Source organism: Macrobrachium rosenbergii, chromosome 53, assembly GCF_040412425.1.
Source record: "Macrobrachium rosenbergii isolate ZJJX-2024 chromosome 53, ASM4041242v1, whole genome shotgun sequence".
Taxonomy (NCBI): domain Eukaryota; kingdom Metazoa; phylum Arthropoda; class Malacostraca; order Decapoda; family Palaemonidae; genus Macrobrachium; species Macrobrachium rosenbergii.
In genome coordinates this window covers 49,086,853-49,105,477 of record NC_089793.1, presented here as the reverse complement: position 1 = coordinate 49,105,477, position 18,625 = coordinate 49,086,853, and the positions used below count along the sequence as shown (strand labels likewise).

At 41.3% G+C, this 18,625-nt stretch overlaps 2 protein-coding genes across 2 annotated transcripts in view; both read left to right on the top strand.

Annotated features, from left to right (window-relative positions):
• LOC136834441 (alpha-(1,3)-fucosyltransferase C-like) overlaps positions 1 to 18,625 on the top strand; it is a 137,837-nt gene that overhangs the window by 55,957 nt on the left and 63,255 nt on the right. The window contains exons 2-5 of the mRNA XM_067097038.1: positions 7,559 to 7,618; positions 15,438 to 15,827; positions 16,183 to 16,355; positions 17,100 to 17,228. Coding sequence (XP_066953139.1) covers positions 7,604 to 7,618; positions 15,438 to 15,827; positions 16,183 to 16,355; positions 17,100 to 17,228 — 707 coding nt within the window. The 5' untranslated portion in view covers positions 7,559 to 7,603. The remainder of the gene's footprint in view (positions 1 to 7,558; positions 7,619 to 15,437; positions 15,828 to 16,182; positions 16,356 to 17,099; positions 17,229 to 18,625) is intronic.
• LOC136834135 (uncharacterized) lies at positions 6,175 to 6,726 on the top strand. Its single transcript, XM_067096394.1, has one exon. The coding sequence runs from the start codon at positions 6,175 to 6,177 to the stop codon at positions 6,724 to 6,726; it is 552 nt and encodes a 183-aa protein (XP_066952495.1).

Here is an 18,625-nt window from a genome sequence, read left to right as displayed (position 1 = left end):
CTAACACCTAATTCGAGTTTTAATTAAACCGAGAGAAGTATTTCAGCAATGCAAGCTGACTTCGTCTTGTCCCACGTGGGAATTTATTCGCGCCTAAATAATTTGCTTATCTGAAATGCGAAGTAAAATTTAACACAGAGGAATTTCTTTTGCCCTATTCCTCGAAGCCAAAAAAAAAAATATATCAAAGATTTTAACACAGAGGAATTTCGCACTATTCCTCGAAGCAAAAATATGCAAATATTTTAACACAGAGGAATTTCGCACTATTCCTCGAAGCAAAGAATGGTTATTACTGGTTATTTCTTAACTACCTATCCTGAAAGGCATGCATTAATGAATCTAATACGGTGGTTCTCTTCTCTCAGTGAATACATGCGTCCCTATTCCTAATTCCTAGGCACAGTCACAATTGTAAAAAAAATTTTCCTAAGATAAAGACATCACTTACATGGAACTCTCTTGGTCTGTGCTCTTGGTAACAGGTTCGGAATTTTGTCTCGCAACCAGCTTAGCTTTGCTAATAGCTGATCTGGCGAGTTCCAAATGCAATGAAGCAACAACAGCAGGGAAAATGCAACTGCTAAGCGAGATCTAAGGCCAGGTTGCCATTTTTACGTATTTCCCTGGGTTATTGGTATTTTTACAGGCCGGCAACAGAAACTTTATTTAATTGGCCTTGGAGTTCTGACTTGCGTGAAGGGAAATCGTAAAAAAATAAGAAAAAGGGGTGAATTTAGGAGCTGAAGGCTCTACATAAGGAAATGTTACGTAAACACTTGGGATAAATTAAAGAATTATATTTACAAAAGAAAGCATTTGAAGGGAAAATGGATAAGTAAATTGATAAAGGGCTTGCAATGCCTGAAGATCCTTCTACTGGAGTCTTGTCTAAGGGCAAGGCACAGTCCAAGATGAGTTCACTGCGAAAAGGTCCCTCTGCAAGAGAGATTTACACATTACACGCCAGTAAAGGAACAATATAACACTGAATCTGACTCGAGTTTGCACTGAGGGTGCCAAAGACTCGAGGAATGAATGACCACTTTACACTTGAACACAGGACATTGGAAATGGCACTGGATAAACTGGCACAAGGACAGAAGTGAAATGTTGGTACTCCAAACTTTCTAAAGGGCAAACTGTTGTGACTGAAAGGTCTTTACTTGCACTTTACCTTAAGGGAAGCGGATCTCTGGCGAAGAAGGACGAGGGACGATCACACGTATGACGGTGCCCTCGAGGATGACTGTCTGGAGTCGGATGGGGGGGAATGAATGGTCTCTCAGCAACTGTAAACTTGCCCAGGTGTATGGCTGTCCCCTCCTGTTACTGCATGGCTCCTGCCCACACTACTAACTACATACTGCCTACTACTGTCTCTTCCTTTTAAGGGCTCCGGCCGCATCGTGCCTGTGATGTGTCATTCGCCAGGTGGTCAGCGATTCGGTTGCCTCTTCCCCGGTCCTGCGAAGGTAAGACAATTCATCAGCTTAATCTGCCTTTAGAAAGGTTGCTTTAAGCAGCTCAGTTGGGCTAAGCTGCTCAAGGGAGTGGCATTAAGTCTCCTCTCCTTGCCTTTTTTTTATCCATGTCATCTCAATATCTGTTCCAGGTAAAAAGAAGGACAGATCGAAATGTTGATAACCTTTCTCTGATTTCTAGGCCAAATACAATCGGCCATGCGCCAGTGATGACTTTATTCTCAACAAACAAAGGGTAGATTAGGTGGGGAGGCGTGCTGTGCAGCGACTTCTTGTAAATTACAATATATATATATATATATATATATATATATATATATATATATATATATATATATATATATATATATATATATATACATATACATACATACACATATATGTGTATGTGTGTGTGTGTGTATGCACAGAAAATTCTCATAACAGTGTCAATTGAAGGGCAATTGAGAGTTTGCTATAGATAGTATAGAGGATTAAAAGCATTTTTATAATGGAAACAAAATAGTATATGTTAGAATATGTAAATACAAGAGGTACTGGGTTGATGGAAAAGTGGATCGAAGACAATACTGTATTTGTTCCATTGTTGTTGAATATCTTTACGGATAGTGTTATGCAGTCGTCAGAACAGTGCACTAGACGCAGGTGCAGAGCTGTGTTTCAAAACGATGAGTCATGAATGAAGTCTGGAATTGCTGATAGTTGCAGATAATGCAGGAGTGACTGGTACATAAATTTGAGAAAATGTTTGAGGGCGAAGAGAATTGATAATTAATATGTGCAAGCCCAGAGTAAGATTATGAAGGTAAATTTGTAAAGTCCCCACTGAGCAAGTTTTCTATGACAAACAACCCGTTTTCTTCAATACCGCTCCTATAGGATCGGGTCAAGCAGAATCAGCCATATTTTTCTATATAAATTTGATCTATTACTAATTTTTTTGTATCTGCTTCCTTGTCAACTCACTTTTTACATTACTTGTATTTATCCATTGTAATTATTGCCTCAGGTCACCGAAATTCTATTGTATTCCACTGTGTGACGTCTGCATGGCGTTTTATAAGCGGCCTGCGGTCTGAATAAAGTATCAGTACCTTTCCTCCTGCTCATTCTTTTGCACCTTCTTAAAGTGATGACCCCGGAGTTGTTCCCGGAGCCATTAACGGACTCAGACGGCGACCTAGTCTTGGCTCCATGAACTACCCCACGCCCCTAACGGACTAAACACGGTGCTGTAACCAGTGTTCGGGTGTGCTGACTCTCGTCGGCAAATCACCAGCGTCATTAGCGAACCCACACGGCGCACTCCCAAGTGCGTATTGACGCGAGTATTCCACTCCAATTAAGAGGGCAATAGTGAGTATGGACACAGACATTCCCTCCCACATACAGTTAACCACGAACTTTGCCGACTCAGACATCTACCTCGCGCACATCCCACCCGCTCCCTCCCCCAGGCCAAGAATAACGCGCTCCTCCACACTGCTATCCATGCCCCGTGCGCTGCCCATCCCGGCGGAACAGACACCCTCGCCATAAAGCTGCCGCCCTTCACGCACAGTAACCCATCATCATGGCTCTACAGGGTCGAGGGACAGTTCAGACTGGCGGGACTCACTGATGAGGTGCTGCAAGCCGACGCCGTCATCAACACCCTACCGGAGGAGGTCTACAGAAAGCTCATCCTGTGGGTGTCTGCTGCACGCCCCGTCACCTACCAGCATCTAAAAACCTCTCTTGTCAAGACCTACTCCCTGCAGGTCTCCGAGAGGGCCGCCCACGCCCTTGACCTCGCCAACTACCCGCGGCATGACCAGAACATCCTGGAGAGTTGGGGCATGATCCAGGACCTACTCACCTTTCCCGAGATGGACAGCAGCGGTAGGCAGTCAGAGATTAGCCTATCAGCTCCTCCCGGAGGTCCGAACCCAGATCCTCAACCCTTACCCCATGCTGCTTGAGGACCTGATCAGGACGGTGCAGTGGCTGACGGACTCCGCAAGGGCAGCGAAGCAGGCATCCACGCCCGCACACCCTATCAGTTCCCTCCAGCTGGAGGATAACGCAGAGGAGGAGATAAGCACCGTCACCAGAAGGCAGCCAGCCCACCACTGCAAGAAAAACCCACTGGGGCCTTGCTACTACCACCAGCGGTATGGCAAGGACGCCCGGAACTGCCAACCCCCCTGCTCTTTTGCCCATCCAAAAAACAGGGGAGGCGGCGGCCAACAGAACAGGCCGCCATGGCAGCAGAGGAACCCAGGAGCCCAAAACCATTAGACTTCTATGTCCACAACACAGTCTCCAGCAGGATGATGTTGGTCGACACCGGGGCCGTTCGATCAGTGTTTCCACCATCCAGGGAGGACCACAGATGCCCGCCGGACCCGGATGCCTTCCTGACAGCCGCCAATGGGTCCCCCATCCTCTCCTACGGCACCAGGCTAATGTTGATCTCCATCCTTGGCTGGATATATATGTGGAACTTCATCATCGCGGACGTAAGGACCCCACTCATGGGCGCGGATTTCCTCGCCCACTTTAGGCTGGCAGTCGACGTTGGTCGCAAGCGTCTCCTAGACACCGACTCCTGCCAGTCCCTCCCCCTGGCACCGGGACCCAGCGTGCCTACCATCTGCTCCGTCGCCCCACACCAGTACGCCCAGCTGCTGAAGGAGTTCCCCGACGTTTTCAAGCCCGAGCTGAGACAGGTAGCCGGGGCCCCGGCAAAGCACGGAATCTACCACCACATTAAGATGAAGGGCCCCCCAACACACGCAAAGTTCCGGAGGCTTCCCCCTCAGCGCCTTCAGGAGGCCAGGGACACTTTTGCCGAGATGGAGCGGATGGGCATATGCAAGAAGGCCTCCAGCCCGTGGGCCTCTCCCCTCCACATGGTGCAGAAACCGGACGGCTCCTGGAGACCCTGCAACGACTACAGGTGGCTCAACCTCACGCCTAAACCTGATCACTACCCTCAACCAAACATGCAAGATCTCACGGCCTCCTTTCACGGGGCCAAAACATTCTCTAAACCAGTCCTTTTGAAATCTTACTTCCAGGTACCAGTTGCTCCAGAGGATATCCCTAAAACTGCCATCATCACGCCCTTCAGGTCCTATGTCTTCGCCTTCTCCACCTTTGGCCTGAGGAGTGCGGGGCAACCTTCCAGAGGCTGATGGACAGCATCCTGGGGGACCTGAACTTCTGCGTCTGCTACATGGACGATATTCTAATTTTTTCAGATCCCCCAAAGAGCACCTGCAACACATCCAGACAGTCCTGCAGCGCCTGCAGGAGAACGGCCTCGTCGTCAGGTTCGACAAATGCACCTTCTGCGTCGAAAAAGCTGACTTCCTGGGCCACGAGATCTCCCCGCATCAAAGGTTGCAGCCGTCACCAGGTTCCCCACCCTTACCTCCTACAAGGCCGTACAGGAATTCCTCGGGATGGTCAACTACTATAGGAGGTTCATCCCTGGGGTTGCACACACCATGGCCCCCCTGATGGAGATCCTGAAGGGCCAACCAAAGTCCTTAATTTGGGGACCAAGCCAGCAGCAGGCCTTCTCCCTGATGTAGGCCGCCCTCGCCAAGGCAACCGCCTTGGCCCACCAGGACCCCAACGCCCCCCTCCAGTTGACGACAGATGCCAGCAATGTCGCCTGTGTGGCCGTCCTGGAGCAGATCATCGCCGGGCCCCCCAGCCCTTCGCCTTCTTCAGCAAAAAGTTCAGCCCCGCGGAGGCCCGCTACAGCACCTTCGACAGGGAACTCTGCGCAGTGTATCGGGCGGTACGTCACTTCAAGTTCCTCCTGGAGGGTACGCCCTTCACAATCTGGATGGACGACCAGCCGCTGGTCCACGCCTACACAAAGCAGGGGGATGCATGGTCTTCCAGGCAGCAGTGGCATCTCACGGCCATCGCGGAGTTCACCTGCTCAATCAAGTACCTCCCCATCAGGAAGAACCCTGTAGCAGATGCCCTCTCCAGAATTGAGCTCAGTGCAGACCACCGACCCAGAGACTCCAGCCTACCGCACCGCCATCACGTCCCTCAAGTGGAAGGACGTGACACTCGCCCCTGGGGGACCAAAACTGCTGTGCGACGTAAACATTGGCCAGCCTCGCCCGCTGGTGCCCGCCTCCCGCCGCTGTCTGGTGTTCGATGTCATCCATGGGCTGTCCCACCCTCTGGCAGGATGACGGCCAAGCTGCTGGCAGAGAAGTCTGTCTGGCACAGGATGCGGAAGGACGCAACGGCCTGGGCAAGACAGTGCATCCGGTGCCAAACCAGCAAGATAGGGCTTCACACCGAGACAGGGGTAGGCGAGTTTCCCCAGCCGGGGAGGCGGGTTGGACACATACATGTAGACGTCGTAGGTCCTCTTCCCCCATCAGGCCGGGCCAGATACCTCCTGACGATCGTCGACAGCTCAACCAGGTGGCCTGAAGCGACGCCTATGCAGGAAGCCACTGCCAGTGCGTGTGCTGAGGCCCTCCTCTCCAGCTGGATCTGCCGGTTCAGTGTCCCGGACCACATAACCACCGACAGGGACCCGGCCTTCCTGTCCAAGCTGTGGTCCGCCCTGGCACACCTGCTGGGGACATCTCACCACACCACCACCGCCTACAACCCTGCAGCCAACGGATTGGTGGAGAGATTGCACAGGTCCCTGAAGGCATCCCTCATGGCCTGCTGCACCACCGAGGATTGGAAGTACCAGCTGCCTTGGGTCCTCCTCGGACTGATAACCGCCCCCAGAGTCAACGGCAACCCAAAAGCAGCAGAGAAAATCTACGGGAAACCCCTCGTAGTCCAGGGTGAACTTGTCATGGGAGATCGTCACAACCCGTCAGCCCAGAGGCTCCCCGACATAGTCGGGAAGTTTGCCCCCTGCCAGCCAACGTATACCGATAGGTCAACAACTTTCACACCTCCCAGCCTATCCTCCACCACCCACGTCTTTGTCAGACCCTACAGGGGGCCCTTCCGCGTGCTCGAGAGGAACACCAAAGCATTCCGCCTAGCCCTGCACGGGAAGGATGACTGGGTGTCGGTCGACCATCTCAAGCCCGCCCTGTTGGAGGAAACAGCAACCAGCCAAAACCACAGCCAGCCGTTCCCGCTCACATTGCACCCCCCAGCTGACTTCGTGGAGCTGCGGCACTCTCCAACGTCCCAGCAGATACCTAGATTAATCAGACGTTACCCACGTCTTGGGGGGGGGAAGTATTTGTAAAGTGCCCGCTGAGCGAGTTTTCTATGACAAACAACCCGTTTTCTTCAATACCGCTCCTATAGGATCTGTTCAAGCAGAATCAGCCATATTTTCCTATCTAAACTTTTATCTATTACTAATTTGTTTGTATCTGCTTCTTTTGCACGTGTTAGAATGTTGTTATGTCCATCCTTGTCAACTCACTTTTTACATTACTTGTATTTATCCATTGTAATTATTGCCGAGAGTAATTGACCTCAGGTCACCGAAATTCTATTGTATTCCTCTGTGTGACGTCCGAACGGCACTTTCTAAGCGGCCTGCGTTCTGAATAAAGTATCAGTACCTTTCCTCCTGCTCATTCTTTTGCACCTCTTAAAAATTAAAGCCAGGAAAATGGAGCATTTATTGTCCATAGGGATGGTAGACAAATGGAAGTTATTAAGGGTTATGGTATACCTGAATTGATATATCTGATGACCGTAGGATGACATAAGAGGGGAATCACAGAAGGCGGTAGGATGCGTGTAAAAGACTGAGAAAGACTTGGAGAGGGTACTGAGCAGTGGGTGGGATCCCATGGAAGAGGAACTTACACAGCTTTAGTAACCAGGAAGTGCAAAATAGAAGAGTTGCTCAGTGTGTGCAGTGGTATGAATCTTATGTGTAAGTATATAGATATGGAAAGTTTATCAGAGGGCTCATCCTTGATTCAACATCTAAAGGATGAACATGCTGTAAGTGAATGCTTGTGTTTCTCTAGAACCAACCCTTCTACATAGGAACATGCAAAATAAATGCTGTGAAACATGGATACACATCACCTGAATTTTGTTCTCTCTCTCTCTTCCAGGGCTGAGATTGATTTGGCTAAAAAATTCGTCACAGCTTCCTAAGAATGAAGAAATCTTGGGTGAGTATTATGACATCAGAAATGTGTTATATTTCTTTTTGTTGAATGTTTATGACTGTGAGAAACTAATTGCTTAACGCTAGTAGATAGAGATTGTGACTTTCTCTCTCTCTCTCTCTCTCTCTCTCTCTCTCTCTCTCTCTCTCTCTCTCTCTCTCTCTCTCTCTTAGATTCCATGTTATTCTAGCTGAAAATCTTTAACCTCTATTATTATTATTATTGTTATTAAATTTTCATGATAACACTGCTGAATGTTTATGGTTGAGAGAAACTGAATGCTTAATGCTAGTAGATAAAGACTCTCTCTCTCTCTCTCTCTCTCTCTCTCTCTCTCTCTCTCTCTCTCTCTCTCTCTCTCTCTCTTTCTCTTAGAGTCCATATTACTCTAGCTAAAAATCTTTAATCTTCGTTATTATTATTGTTAATATTTTAATGATAACACTTTTTAGCTCACTGCATTTTCATAAATCTTTCACCGTGACCTCATCAACTTGGCTCATTCACGGCGTAATTTGTCTTTTATGCAGTAAGTACATTTACCCTTTTAACTGTCTGCAATATAATTGCTTCACGACAGGCATTGTGCAATTCCACAAGTGATATTCTACCATGTGATATTTACAATCATAACTCTTCCACATTCTTCTTCATCAGTTTACTCCTGTTTGTTGTCTCCTGTGGCACATGATTCTTTCCTGTCAAATCTTTCATTAGCTGGCTCTTCTACATCTTCCGTGTCACCTGATCCCTCCCTGTCATTTCCTTTGTCAGCTGTCTCTCCCTTGTCAATTTGTTTGTCAGTTGAAACATCATTATTATCTCCAGCATCGTTAATTCCACTATTAAGAGTTCACATGCCTAGTGTATACTCAACCCTCTGCAAATGGAGGCTTAGGTTGATTGCACTCTCCAAAGGACGTTTGGCCATCACATCCGTATACTAACAGCTAGCTTGGGACACTTGAAATCTATCTTTGGGCAACATTTTGTCATAGAATATGATGATTTAGGAAGTTCCTGATTACGTAATTCCCGGAAGAGGAAACTTGAAGGAATTATTAAGCCTCATCTGTGGTGGAACAAATTTGCATCATCTATCTTTGGGACAGCTGATGGTGGATTGGTTACTGGCCCTAGGGAAAAGGCTGGACTGCTTCGTCGAGCTTTTGAAGCTAAGCAATCAGCTGAGGATGTCCCTCTCCCTGATACTTATCATCCTGAACCTATTCTTACAAAATTTGCATTTTGCTCTAGGGATGTTAACAAAATTATGGATAATCTTGATAGCTTGGTTGGAGAAGATCCTGATGGTTTCTTCCCCCCTTTTTTAAAGTTTCTAGTGTGTTGTCTCCAAAGATTAGTAGATTCTTTAGATTTTTATGACATAGTAGCTTAGTAATGCGGTACCTATTCAAAAGAGTGGCATATCTGCAAACTGCAGTAACTACAAGCCAATTTCTGTTCTTCCTGTGCTCTCAGAGTTGCTGAAAACATTATATTTAAGCCACTATATAAGTATATGGAATCTAAATGACTGTTAGCTGATAGTTAATATGCATATAGAAAGCAGTTAGGTACCTGCGATGCTCTTTTAGACTTCACAAGCCATTTGCAAGAGAACCTTGATAAGGGTTTTGAGTGCAGAGTAATTCAAATAGATTTTAGTGCTGCTTTTGATTTAGGAGTGGCTGGATGTGTTTTACGATAACTTCAAGATTTCCCTACAGGTAGGCAGCAGCAAGTTGCTGTTGATGGGATCTTTAGTGAACCGAGACCTATTGTGTCCGGGGTTCCACAGGGTAGTGTTCTTGGTCCACTGTTGTTTTTGGTGTATACAAGTAATGTGGTTGTTGGCCTGGAAAACAAGATTGTTCTGTATGCCAATGATGAAAGACTTGTGGGTATAGTAAAGTCTTCACTTATGAGAAATGAAGGTGCCCTCAGCCTCAGTCAGGACATTGACCGGATCACTGGATAGTCGGGGTGGTATGAGGCTGAATTCCAGTAAAATGAAAACAGTGTTGATTAGCAGATCTCGTATATATTTTCCACCCCATCCTCCCCTTCAGGTGGATGGGACTTTGCTGGATGAGTCTAAAGCTTTAACTATTCTGGGTGTTACTTTTGACTCGCATCTTACTTTTTAGAAACATTTAATGAAAGTTTCAGCAAATGCCACACCTAAGTTAGGTATTGCTCATAAGACCTCATATATTCATAACAGTGATAAAATCAATGCACCCTGTTTTAGGTTATTTGTGCTTCCTTTACTAGAATACTGTTCTCTGGTGTGGATGTCTGCCTCTGCCAGAGTGGTGGTTGGTTTCTGATTCCTAATATTAGCAGTTATGACTTGGACCATCGACGGATAGTCTCTTGTTTGTCACTTTTTCATAAGTTTTAATTTGATAGAGATCTTTCACATTCAAAATTGATCCCTGATCTCCCTTTCCTGCCGTGAGCAACCAGATTCGCTGAACAGCAGCACTAATATGCAGTAAATATGCCTGACTGTCGAACTTCTCGTTCCAGAGGTCCTTTATTCCTCACACTGGTGGACTGTAGAATAGTCTCCTTGAGGATGTTGTGCAATTGGAACTTCAAAAGTTCAAGCGGCGATGCAATGCATTACTACCTTAAAGCTATTCTCCTTGCATTTTAATAAATTTTTATATATTTATTGATTTATTTTTTCTTTTTAATAAGTGAGATTTCTTCTTTCTTTATTTCCCTTTACCTTCTCTTACTTCCTTATGAACACCATATTGTTTGGAAGCTTGAATTTCAAGTCAATGGCCCCAGTAGGCTTGTTCCATATGAATAGGGTTCATCTTCTTCTTCTTCTTCTTAATAATAATAATAATAATAATAATAATAATAATAATAATAATAATAATAATAATAATAATAATAATAATAATAATAATAATAATAATAATAATAATAATAATAATAATAGATTGATTTCCAATAGTGTTGACAAGAAAATGGAGTGAACCACTTTACTGCTGTTTCAGATTTCTAAAGAATGACTGAATGGTTAACTTTGCTGTTGAAGATTTCACAGTTTAGGCTTAAAGGCCGCAGCACAACCCTCCAAAATGACAACACATGACCAGTGCGGTTTATATTGAATGGATCCTCATCTTCAGAAGAATGTCTTCAGTCAGTAGTTCCATTGCCTTGGTCTCCAGAACACTCTAGAGAAGCTTTGTAAATAGTGTCCCCAGAAGTTTGGGTGTTCCAAGAAGGCACCAACCTCCTATTTCAGTTGAATTTCTAAAGCACTTCCTGGCATGGCCCCTTGTCCCTTTTTCAGCACGGAGACCGGTAAATTCCATCAAGGTAAATTCCACCACTGAAAATTCCACCAGGAAAATTTCACCATAAGTAAATTCCACCACGGTATATTCCACCATGGTAAATTCCACCAGAATAAAGTCCATATTTTAATAATTTTCATACCGTGTGAAAGAGCTCTTGATTCTGATTCCACTGATATATATGGTTACAAAAATCACCATGCAAAAGCTAATACAGCAGATTTTATTTCTTTCATTTTCACTGCCAGAGACTCAAATCGGTGGGTGAAATGGGAAGGCACATTTTATACACCGATCTTTCTTAGTGTCTGTACAGTCTTTAGTGCAGAGATTGTAATTAAAGTAGTTGAAGCAAGGCGTGAGTTTTATAAATACCACTTTAAATCTAATGGCGTCATTGTTGTTTCATGATTGTCCAGCACTTATGGTAATTAGGGTTGTTGGGTATTTGTAATTACTGTTGGTTTCTTTCCTTTACTTAATTGAATCCTGGGCTCGCCCTTGGCACATTCTACCTTTTTATTTTTTACTATTTAGCTTAACTTTGAAGCTCTCAACCATGGTTGCAACATTCATCACATCAGAGAAGCTTTGCGATGAAGAAAATCACATATGCGAAAAGCATAGAGATAACAGTAGCAAAAACAAGACATACTGGCGTTGTAAACGTTTTTATAAACGTTGCGAGCTAAACTACATAAACTTACAACTGCAGTGAACCAGAAGTAATATTTTCATCGAGGTACCATAATCACTCAGCAAGCAGTGCACACGTTAATGCCCGAAAGGCAGTTTGTTCAATGAAGCATGCAGTAATGAAAACGGGCACAGTATCTTCACAGGAAGTAATAGCTACTGCTGTACAATATCTCGATAAGGAAGTTCAATCACAGTTGCAAACCATTCCTGGACTTTCACGTAACATGCATAATTGGAGGCAGCGTGCTTTAGGAATCCCAACACTTCCAACCTGTAAGTCAGAGTTTGAAATTCCTGATGCAGTTAAATACTTAGAAAGTGGTTTCTTGTTTTTGGCCTTTGACAGTAGCATTGATGGCCCAGACAGCATTCCAGTTTTTCTCTCAGAAAAAGGCTTCGATGATCTAAGGTGGAGGAAAGATTAAGCCGGACAAAAATAACGCAAATTGAACACGGAGACTCAACAACAAGAGAAAAGATCTATCAAGTTATTGATGCACGACTGCAGAACCTATTGCAAGATTATCAAAATGAAAACTCTCTTCAATTTTTAAGAAACACTGCGCGCATTTGTCTTAAGAGAATTTTGTTTAAATAAATTGAGCTCTTTTTTTCACAACTGCATTTTTAATGTACTAGCTGTTTTTCTTATCCTACTGTCAGAATAAAATGTGAGCTAAAATTTCTCCTTTTTCTTTCTTATATTAAAAATTTTGTTGTTGCCGTGGAATTTACCATGGTGGAATATACTGCGGAGGAATTTACCTGTGATGGAATTTTCCGTAGTGGAATTTACCTACGACTTTTCAGCACGTTTCCTTTTCTTTGATTAATGTTGTTTATGTCTCAACAAAATATGCTACGCCATATACACCCTCCTTGTTAAACTTATTAACAAATAACAGCACTCAGTTATAGGACACTAAGGTACTGGAACGTTCGTGTCCTCTAATTGAGTGCTGTTATTTGTTAATAAGTTTAACAAGGAGGGTGAATATGACGTAGCATATTTTGTTGAGACATAAACAACATTAGTCAAAGAAAAGGAAACGTTCTGAAAAGATCTTGGGAAATTCCACCACGGAAAATTCCACCACGGAAAATTCCACCAGGAAAATTCCACCATAGGTAAATTCCTCCACAGTATATTCCACCATGGTAAATTCCGCGACAACAACAAAATCTTTAACATAAGATAGAAAAAGAAGAAATTTTAGCTCACATTTTATTCTGACATTAGGATAAGAAATAACAACCAGTACATTAAAAAAGCAGTTATGAAAAAAGGAGTTCAAGTTATTTAAACAAAATTCTCTTACGACATATTGCGTGCAATGCTTCTTAAAAACTGCAGAGAGTTTTCATTTTGATAATCTTGCAATATCTTCTTCAGTCGTGCATCAATAATTTCATAGATCGTTTTCCTTGTTGTTGAGTCTCCGCGTTGAATGTGCGCTATTTTTGTCTGGCTTAATCTTTCCTCCACCTTAGATCACCCAAGCCTTTGTTTGAATGATTCTATTGTGCTTTACAATTCATGGCAATTCATGAAGCAAAGATCACTCATATCGTATAAGACAACATTTTACCTTACGAGAGATGTGAAATTTTTAGTCGCGAGTTTATCGAGGAGATAACTTGGTCGAGTCATATCGACAATCTAGAAATGAGTTACAGATAAAAAAATCCGGAATGTGATAAAATTGTAAATATTTTAATAGTGATGCCTTAGCCAAGTTGCATATGATGATATCTAAATTCAGTTCAGACTGGAGTATGGCTGGCTCACACACACAAACACACACACACACACACACACACACACACACACACACACACACACACACACATATATATATATATATATATATATATATATATATATATATATATATATATATATATATATATATATATATATATATATATATTGTCATGAAGTATTCCATATACCTTGTTATTACGCTTACCAATCATAGAATTCAAAACTTACCTCACTGCAGCCAGATAACTGAACTCTCATAGAAAAAAAAAATACAACTAAGCACTCTAAAGGCAACAGCGATCCCTTAAAAGAATTATCAGCAATGTGAAGATTCAAAATATACTAAAGTTAACCAAAGGGCATCACTCCATCAAACAACTATAACTGTATCATTGATTAGAGTCACTTCATCAAAACTGAAGGAACAAAACTATCTATCATTCTGTTTATTCACAGTTAATTCCTACAACTGGTGGTCAATAAATGAAACTCTATTGTAAAAACTTTAAGTACAAAAATTTATTTTTAATTCAAAATTAATAAATAAAAATTCACAATTTTACTTTAAAGAAAAATTACAATTAGTTGAAAGCACAAACTTAACTCTTAAATCAAATTATGAAAGAAACTTAAATCACCAAAATGTTAATATGTGAAATTAAATTAAGTAAGCATCTTGGAAAAACTAAGAGATTGTAAACAAAACATGTAAAAGTATTAAATTAAAAAAGAATTAAACAATTAGTTTAAATGACACTAAGAAAACACAATTATACGAAAAATGAAAATGAAATGTAAATGTAAATTCACTAAAGTACAAATACCTTATTATACTGACCAGTCTACTAATCACTTATTTAAACACTTCAAATTATACCACTTCAAATTATATTATGGTATAAATCTTAATTACAATACCTGTTAACTGCAGTTCTGGCCATTACCCAAACATACCTTATTGCTGAAAAGGCACCTGTTTCACACATGCACACACACTGCTACAATGATAAATCTTACATCTCACAATAAATGAGAAAGGGAAAGAGATTTGAATTGCAGCATGTTTTGAAATGGTCAATGTAAAGAAGCCCTTGACGGTGATGAGGACTAACTAGTGGTAACAGATTTAAAGAAATTAGCGGAAAAGTAGGCTTTCCCGTTTGTGATACATAAAAAAAGGTACAAATGAATAAGAAACAGTGTTCCACCTTGGTCATCTTCCCTCCAGCCATAAGAATCAACTAGTTCAGTTACAAAAGAAGTCGAACATGCAAGCATAATTTAGGCTGTGGTTACTAATGTGTGGCACATTCTAATTCTCTGCCATTGATATTTTAATCAACTGCCAATATAAATCCAAGATTTGTGAGATGAAATTGATGATAGTCTTATTTTTTATGATGACTTTTTATAAGTTTTTTCTATAATATACAGAAATCTTAATTCACCTATTTACAGAAATTTTCATTCACCTTTCATCCTGGTTACAGCAATCTTCATTTATCCTACATCCTATCAACAGAAATCTTCATTTACCTTTCATCATATCTACCTATCACTGATACATCAATTTTCTTCATAATTTTGATCTACCCATAATTTAATCATATTTTGTACTATTCACCTCATTACTGTGCTGAATAGCTTTCCTAACCCAAGTGCTTAGCCCCAAATAACCAAATATCTATCAATCCAATCAGAAACCTGAACAATGCACCCGTATCCCTTCCCCTCCCCATCTCTTCTTCCATTCTTTGCATGACCAGACTACTTCAAAACGCTTCAGTTCATCTCACCACATACAGTAGATGATTTTCTGCAATGTTGCATATTGATTTTTTTTACAGTATATTCAGTAAGCTCCTTTAGTTTCATGAAGTTTATCAAAACAGTCCTTAATAGCTTACAACTACTGTACCTACTACCTATCATAAATTTTTTATGCTATTGACAGGTATGAAATCTAATCTCTCTCTCTCTCTCTCTCTCTGCTTATATTATTCATTCTTAGTAAATCTGTTCTTTCTCTCAGAAACTTTATTTCGTCCTGACTTTCTGTGGAATAATGTCCCTGTTACTCTACGTATATGAAAGCAAGGGGATTCCTGTCAGTTCCCCGCAAAGACAGGTTCCTATTAGTTTGCCAAGAAGGAGGTTCCCTGCTAGTCTGCTAGGAAAGAAGAATCTTTCCAGTCCATTTAGAAAGAAGTATCCCGCCAGTATGCCGAGAAGGAAGTATCCTGAGAGTCATTTGTTACCTCTGAGAGGGATTGGTGATTCTTTTTTGCCCTTCAAGGAAACAAATACAGACTTAGAAGCAGCGCCACAACATTTTTGGTCTGAAAAAAATATGACTAAGGCTGCTATAAGTGCATTAGACAGAGGAAGTCCGCCTCTCAAGAAAATACTCTTTTGGAATGATGTAAGTGGAATAATTCAGCTTTTTTTTCTAGAAAAGTCGCATAATTTACTTAGAATTCATGAGGAAACTGAGTGACGTAGCATTCATATATTGCTTGTCTCGTGGGCTGAGTCACTAGTAAAATGGTTTCTCAGTTCACATCTTTGTCTGATATGCCCAGAGTAATAACATTTCTAGGCTTTTGGTAAATTAACTTTGAAAAGTAGCATCACCTTTCAGTCCACACCTGAACCGAACTTAGTTTATTCTGTAAAATTCTTAGTCTTAAAAAGGAGTCTGTACCTGAATAGTGTGATTGCTATCGCCTATCTCTCTCATGATTAGTTATCTATGTTAATCCTTCTCACAAAAACAGGTTTTTGGTAACTACTCCTTCTACTTTGGTTTTGGTCGAGAGCCTTTCGTTAAAGCAAAATGTCCTGTCAATTCCTGCTTCACGACATCGGACCGCAGCCTGTTTTCTCCGGAGGAGGTTGATGCAGTGGTCTGGCACGCGAGGTCAGATGACCAGAGTCTCCCTTCTAAGAGGTAGGAGTTATTGAGACAATTTTGTCTCATATAGTCACCTCTCAGTTTTTCCTACAAAGAACTTATGACTCATGTCATTTTTAGTCAGTTATTATCGTCCATATATGAAAAAAAAAAACCTTAAGCTTAAGCTTCATGTTACCAATATCAGTAATATATGATTACGACTTTCGCTTCATGTTTTCATTTTCAGTCAATCATTAACGGTAACACTTACTTGATCTGATACCTTTGTTTCGTGTCATTTTCACTTTTAGTTCTTATGTTTATTTTCGTAGATCGTTACTCGGCATTTTAATTCTGTTAGTATTAGCAATGCATGAAAATCACTATTATTTAATGTGGTTATTTTCTGTCACCCATAACCAGCAATATATGGACACTTTCGCTTCACATAGTCATTTTAGTCATACGGCAACATTTGGAAAACACTGTTGCCTGTTACCAATTTCAGTCTATATTTATCAGCTGTACAGTATACAAAAAGGACTTCTGAAATATGTCGTCATTTTCCATCTGTCATTATCAGCATATATCTAAAATTTACTTTCGCATGCGTTTGCCATATCCCATCAGTCATTAATATTTTTACATTTTCTTTTCATAAACAGAATTTCATTTACTTACTTTTTACATACTTTCCTTTAAGCTAATTATAATAAGCATTATGTCTGCGTGCAACTCCTAAATAAGGATTAAAGTTGAAAAATTATATTTTTTCATGAATTTTCTCTTTGTGAACAGATCACCGCATACTAGATACGTGTTTTGGAGCTGGGAATCTGCCCACTATATGTTTGATGACCTACAAGAATTAAAAAATGTCTTCAATTGGACCTTCACTTACCGGCAAGACTCGGACTTTCCTAATCCGTAAGTTTAAACTTCTATGCACAATTATCTATGTCTGTTACTTTTCTCAGGATGATTATTTTTAGACTGATAATAGGATATTTTCATAAACATTGTTAGTACCTAGTTTAAAGTTCTTCAGTTATGTTTGAAAAGAACATAATATATAAAATGAATGGTACAGAAGATTGAAATGGAATCCTCAAGTATATTTCAGCATCCTTTAAATCAACATCTACCAGGCTTTAATAGAAATTCAAATCATTAACACTTAAAATGTTAACCAAACCTAACGTAGTCAACGGTTTAATCAAACTCTTGACAACATCACTTGCTGATTCAGCAGTAGATGGGGCTACAATATTTTTCTAGACACTGAATTATGACGTTTATAGTCAAGCGATGTTAACTTTTCAGGGTTTTCAAATTTGCTGACGTCACTGGTTGTAAGAGCTGAGTCCTGTTATTTTAGTTAAGAATCTATTTGACCAAGATGTACTTGTGATTGGTTAGTTATCAGTTCTTGGTCGTTTTCATACTTTTCCAAAAGAGATACAATGCTAGATGAAAAAAAAAATATATAAAAACCACTTAATTTAGCAAAAGTAAGGAATCTATTTGAATTAGTTCTTGAAAGGAATCTCTTTAAATTGATTCTTGTGGAATCGCATCTGTAAAAAATCACCAACGTTAATTGTATTATTCTAAATTATCTCATCTGTTGGTGAACTTTAAACAGGATGCAGGTATCTTCCTTGTAAATGTTTTTCTTGAAAGGACGTTACTAAAAACTTGAATTTCATCTTGCTTATTATGAACATTAGACTCGTCCGAGAAAATTGCTTTTATATGTGATGGAAGAATGTATTCCGTTTTCATTTGGCTGTCCCGTTCTTAAATCACTTCCACTAAGTAGCCAAAGGTATATGTGGCACCCGGCCCCCGACAATCTTATTGAACTCTACCTGAAGTGAGACGAGAAATATGAAATTCATCGTGATGTGTTTTAGATTTATAATATTAGTTTTCCAAAGTTCGCCTTTCTTTAATTAAATATACTATTGGATTAGCTTCATTTATGATCTAAATAAATTCTAACACGTTCCTGCAGGAATGGCAGGTCATCCCATTCTTTGGATATATTCTAAAGGAATTATAAAAAACTGTTGAATTACTTAGTAAAACTTTTTCCCTCACTGATATCGCTATCGTTGGAACACGTCGGTCCATGTTCACTCCCACGCCCTTGCTTTTCGCCTCCACCCAAGTATCACAGCATAGGCTGGTGGCTTAGAAGATCGAGAATTGCTCAACTTGCCACACTTACCTCTATGTCAGGAATTAGACAGGACCAGTGAGGAGCTGCAAATAATTTTTCTGTTTTCCTTAGAAGTAGGATGTGTGGAATGAAGAAATTA

Coding starts and splice junctions, on each gene's coding strand:
- LOC136834135 (XM_067096394.1), top strand. CDS start 6,175: ATGGCCTGCTGCACCACCGAGGATTGGAAGTACCAGCTGCCTTGGGTC.